The sequence below is a fragment of the Chamaea fasciata genome, unplaced genomic scaffold, assembly GCF_029207755.1.
Source record: "Chamaea fasciata isolate MVZ Bird 193981 ecotype frontalis unplaced genomic scaffold, bChaFas1.0.hap1 SCAF_17, whole genome shotgun sequence".
Lineage (NCBI taxonomy): Eukaryota > Metazoa > Chordata > Aves > Passeriformes > Sylviidae > Chamaea > Chamaea fasciata.
The window spans coordinates 2,417,609-2,423,608 of NW_027094102.1; the positions used below are offsets into that span (position 1 = coordinate 2,417,609).

Here is a 6,000-nt window from a genome sequence, read left to right on the forward strand (position 1 = left end):
TTAATATTATTTGTCAAACAGAGCAGCTATTCATCAAATAAATTTTCCACCTGGAATAATATTTTGCATTATTTGTGCAGATCCATATCTGGGTGAAGAGTATCTGTCAACATTTATTCAGAGAAGAAGGGATTCATCAAACAGGAGCTTGATTTCCTTGAAGACACTGGAAATTCTGCCACCTCCAGAAGGAGCTGGAGGAACCCCAAGGTGTTTTGTTGTAATTTATTTCTCGCTGGTGTAAAGGTACGGAGTGATTGATTAGAACAACATAAAAATCTCCCAGAACTGTTCTCAGAAATATGAAGATATAAACTGGTGCCCAGTGACGTGTCCATAGCACAGTTACAATACCAACAATTTCAACAATTTTCACTATTGAAATTATCACCATATTGGGGAATCTCAAAGCCTTAACATTTCTTAAAACTCTCTCTGAAAAAAATGACATTTTGTGGGTCTCACATGAGGCAAACACTTCAGATTCTCCCTCAACCACCAGCACGGTCCCTCCTGCTCCATCAGCTCTGAGAACTCTTCAGGAAATGACACTTGGGAAGTAATTTCACTGTGAAAATTCAGGGTAAATGGAGTGGTGCTGCTTGCACAGGAGACTGTTGTGTGCTGTTCACTGTTTCATCAGTGATCTGATGAAAAGATCGGCTGAAGGACTGGAGATTATGTTTATTAAATCCGCAGATTTTGATGGGCAGCTGGGAAGAACCGCCAGGGAAACTCAAATTCCAAACAGCCTTGACAAATGAGAGCAGCCATAATCTATAATTCAGCAAGCAGAGGAACAGGGAAAAAAAACAATAAAATCTGGATGTTCAGCAGGAGCTGCCAGCTTCACAAGCACTGGCTGAAAAATGGGTGTTTTTTTTTTTTTTTTTTTTTTGCAGAAAAAGCCCAGAAGTTTGAGCAGCTTGCACAGTGACAGCAGTTCCCAGCATGGTGCTGGTGCAATAAAAGGGAATTTCCCTCGGGGAGGTTCCTGACAGCACAGAAACACCGAAATAAGAGCGCTCAGCCCTGACAGAGGATTCTGCTGGAATGGGGGGAGAAGATTTCCATGACTCCAGAAAAGAGCCGGGTGAACTCAGCTCAGGAGAATGAGAACAGTCAGAGCTTTGGAAAATCGGGATTTCCAAGGGAAGGGTTGGGATTTCGGGGCAGGCACAGGCTGCAGGTCCACAAAGAGCTGCTGCCAAAAGGGAAGGAGCAGGAGTGTGGTGGGGTGAGGAGAAATACGAGAGGAATCACAGCCAAAGAGGGTCTGCTGAGATGTTTGGGAGATAGGAGGATACCACTGAGCCATCCTGGGAAATCATGGGGTCTCCCACCACTAAATATCCTCAAGCAGAATTAAACCAATGCTTTGGGCCATATCTAACCTTGTTTTGCACTTTAATTCCGCCCAAGCCTGCAAAGAACTGGAGGTTCCACAGGAGAAAGGGGCAGGCAGGGATTTAAAACCTTTGGAAAGCTCCATCCAGCCTATGAGCTTTTATTCCCAAGGCAGAGATATTTCCTGGAAATCTCCTCCAGGCACCATGTGCTGCTTTATCAGAGCCAGCCTCAGCATCATAATATATATAAATATCATCCTATTTTATATTAGAGTTGATTGCAAAACAATAGTTAAGTGTGAACTTGCCCAGCAATTTCCTGGGGTGCTGAGGTATAGTTCAAATGCTCTGCTACAAAATGGACTGAACTAGAATAAAGAGGGCGGCTCATACGGGAGCATTTCGTTCGCTACTCAAATAACAACATTCTGTGCCTTTAGCAATGGCAATTAGAATAATCCACAGCGAGAAGAAGCATCAAGGATTATCGTATTTGCTTATTAACGTGAGAGGCAAATTAATTTGGTGAGGAAACAAAGATTGCTGGGCTGCTTAACAGTGACATCTGATTATTTTGGAGAAAAACATGCATCCTCCTGCTCACAGGAGGATCACGATCTCAACTTGTGCCCCCGTGTCTTGTAAAGATTCATTCCAGGCAAGAGCTGGGCTGCTCAAATTCTTAAATGCTGAGCAAGAGATTTCATTCTGCTGGAGGTTTGTTAAACCACATCAACACCTGCTAAGCAGGAGGAATGAAGTGCAATAGGGAGAGAGCAGCACTGATTTCATGCACCTTTAACTGAGGGTCCAGGGTCACCATGAGCTCCATGTTAATTAGCTGGAAGATTTAATGAACAAACCCTTCATTATGTTCTAATCAAAACATGGACTAAGAGCTAGTAAAATTAAAAAAAAAAAAATTAAAAAATAAAAAACGATGAGCATTCCTCTGCTGATGTATCATTCCTGACCTGACTTCTCCTTTCCCCAGGATTCTGGGTTGTTAATAAATCACCCCAGCAAAATATTGTGGTCAATTTCTCCTTATCCATCTCCTGATAGGCTCCAACAGATTCGGCAGGATGTGCGTGGTCCTTGTCTGTATAAATGGTTTTGTTCTGCTCTGAATGCTTGCCTAGAAAAATACACCACGTTTTCCAAATGGGCAGATTCTTCAGGATCATCTACCTGGATTTTGATTTAAGCTGAGTCTTAAAGTCAGGAAAGAATTTCTGTTCAAAAGAAAGGCTTGGGAATATCCCTTGTGCTCCCAGTTTCAGGAATTTGGGCAATATTGAGGATGAAATAGGACAGGTGGAGCTCCAAATGGCTCAGGAGCAGGGAATTTAACTGGATTTAAGTAAATTCAGCCTTGTCTGGGAGATGAGGAGGATCAGGATGTGCTTCACCCCTGTCCCTCAGGCCACCAGAGCTGCTGGGCGCACGTTCATGAATACACAATCAGAAAATATGGAATCATTTGGCCTCATTTAAATAGAATTGATCCCTTGGTAAGTATTCAGTAAAAATCCACTTTAAGCTACCTTAGAAAAGACCAGGGAAATTAAAAAAAAAATAAAATAAAATAAAAAAGGGGAAAAAAAATCAATCACCTAAGAGAGGTGGCCTTTAAGAAGAAGTCCAATGAAAATTGTCGGGGAAATCCATGGGGATAAAGCACTTTAAGGCAGTTGATTAAAGTAAAGCAGGGTGGAAAAGCGAAAGGTCCGACCTTGCACCACGACCTCACCAGCTCTCAGATGAAAAGCCTCAGGAAGACATAAAGTCAGCTTTTCAAGGGAGTTCACGAGAAGTGCAAAGCTCGGTTTTTCTCAGGCACAGGTTCACTTTGTGGGTATTTCGGTGCCGGTGCGAGCTGAGCTCTGTGCCCCTGTGCCTGTGCTTCACTGCAGCCCTGCGGGGGTGAAAATCAGTGACAAGTGGCACCATCTGGCCGTGGTTTCCTGTTTGCTGCTTCTCAGCCCTGCAAAGCCCTCTCTGGTAGTAAACATTTGGTTGTTCGCACATCTGTGCTGCCCCCGACCTCCCCAGCAGTGCGGGAGGGAAGATGAGATTTAAAAACTTTGGAAAACTCCATCCAACCTATGAGGTTTTATTTCCAAGGCAGAGATAATTTCCTGGAAATCTCCTCCGGGCACCACGTGCTGCTTTATCAGAGCCAGCCTCAGCCTCAGCGCAGAATGTTTGAAATTGAGAATGAAATTGAGAATTGAATTGAGAAATTATGGCCTGAATATTTTAAACTGAGCCTGTTGTGCCTGTGCCAAGCCAGAACCCCCTGAGCACGGGCAGCGAGGAAAGGGAGAACACTTCCAGGGATGGGGTTGTGCCTTTCCAACCCTTCCAGCATCAACAGCTGCTCCAAAGAGATCTCAGCATCTCCTTACAGCCCTGCCAGAGGGGAGCTGCACTTTATTACACTTCCGGAGGAGGGATTGATGTCTGCCAAGCTCAAGAGTTCAGGTTTTGGGTCACCTGCCCCTGCCCTGCTCCAAACCCTCCTCGGGCCAAGGGTGAGCAGCTAACCACAGGCAGCCCCTGCCCTTCTGCCCCTGTGACAAACCAAGGAGTCAGAAATCGGTTTTTCCTCCTCGTTTGTGGTGATTGCTCCGGGGTTTTGGCCTGGCAAATCTCTCACACCAGAGGAAGGAGAGGAACCGAGCAAGCAGGGCTGGATCCTCCTGACCTCACCCTTTGCCAGCCAGGAGAACTCAGACCCTGAACCCAGCACAATCCTTTTCCCTAATTACTCTTTTCCCTGATTGCCCTTTTCCCTCTGCCAATCCCATCAGCCGTCCCAGTCAGAGAACAGCTCCCCACAACTCGATTCTCCAAGTTCCAGACTCCCCAAAATACAAATACTGACACAAGAATGCTCCAAGTCTGTGTGTGTGGCAGGCGCTCAGACAAACCCACAAGCTGATCTATATTCAGTCCTGGCACATCAATCACCTCAGATTCCAGCAGGATTATCAAAAGACTGCTTTTGCCCATAACATAAAGCACTTTTCCTCCCCTCCAATTACCTTATGGAAATTTTTTAGCACAGATAATCTAAAGTGTTAATAAATCCTCTCCAGCATGGCAAGAGAAAGACAGATTTTTCTCTCCTTGTATCAGGAAAACTTCACACGTTTCAGCTTCCTCGGGAATAAAGCACAGAGAAATATTGTCTCCTGCACACCTTCTGCAAACACTCTCTGATATATTAGAGCAGGCTGAGCTCATACCCCATAATAGTCCATTACATCAAACCCTGCTGCAAATTCCTCGCCAATAAAGCACAAAGTCATTCCCAGCTTCTGCTCAACCATCCCCAGCAGCCCACCACACTTTGTGCCTTTACCTGTGAGAAAGTGTCTGCTGTCCTCGTGTTATCCATGTCTGGGGAGCTTCTATTTGTCTCATCAGTGTCCTACAGGGTGGCAAAGAGCAGCTCATTCACAGATCACACCTGCTCCTCCGCAGCATGCTGCTCCTTCTCTCTCTCTCTCTGCTTCCCTTATGAAATCTTGCAGCCAGTGGCTTTTATTAAGTGTTACTTCCTTTTATGCTGAGAGCTGAAAGAAACAATAACGATGCTTTGTTTCCTTATGGCAGCTCCGTGGAAAGACCAGAAAAAAAAAAAAAAAAATGTAGAAGTTGTTTGCTTTTCCTGAAATGGTATTTATGTTCCTGGGACCTCCTGAAATCGCCAAGCCCCTGAATGCTGAAATTATGATTCATCGCTATTTATTAGGATTTATTACTATTTATTAGGATTTATTACTATTTATTATTACTTATCACATTGCAGCTGTCTGAACACCCAATATATGTTAGCTCCCAAATAAATTCCATGCTAAACGTCAGGGGGTTTGCCAGAGGAGCTACAAACATAGTGCTCAACGATCCCAGCAGTGTTTTCATGCACAGGAGCAATTTTAACACCTCTCCAAACTCCAGCATGGATGGGAGCACCAGGGCATGTGCAGCTTAATGCAAAAGATAAACAGCATTTCAAACTTTTTTTTTTTTCTTTGGAGGCGAGAACTGTGATTAGGAGAGGGAATTACCAGCACAGCAAAATTCCTGAAATCCAACAGCCCTGACGAAAATCCTTCAGCAGCTGCAGGGAAAACACCCCTTGGCTTCCCCCCCTTTAAATGGTGACTCCTGCAACATCACAGACCCGTGTCAAAACCAACCTGGGGACTGAAAGTTCTGAGGAGACACAGCTGGAAAGGGGAACCCTTCACGATTTGAAATTTCTGCTCCTCCAGGCAGAGGCAGAGGAGAAAATCAAAGGCTCTGAAACGTCAATGCAAAGCAGAGTTTGTAAGAAGCAACAGGAATTGAAAACGTTTGGGGTTGACAACAGGTCTCCTTCCTCCGCTGCTCTAGAAGCAAATTTTTAATAGAAACAAGGCAGGAAGTTGGGGAGATCAGGGCAGAGCAGGTGCCCCTGGATCCCTCTGAGCCTCAGCCCCCACAGGCACAGATCCCACCCAGCAGTGCCACAGCTCTGAGACAAGAACTGGGAGGGAAAGGATTAGGATTGAACTCTCCCAGATCACTCCAGGCTCTGGAAATTAAAGGGAAGGTCGATATATGCTGATGTAAACAGGGTTTAATTGCTTGAAGTGAT

General features: G+C 44.9%; 1 protein-coding gene across 1 annotated transcript in view; it reads right to left on the reverse strand.

The window, feature by feature from the left end:
* Positions 1 to 4,826, reverse strand: part of LOC136298422 (uncharacterized) — a 29,499-nt gene extending 24,673 nt beyond the window's left edge. The window contains exon 1 of the mRNA XM_066199136.1: positions 4,720 to 4,826. Coding sequence (XP_066055233.1) covers positions 4,720 to 4,755 — 36 coding nt within the window. The 5' untranslated portion in view covers positions 4,756 to 4,826. The remainder of the gene's footprint in view (positions 1 to 4,719) is intronic.
* Between the last annotated feature and the right edge of the window lie 1,174 nt (positions 4,827 to 6,000).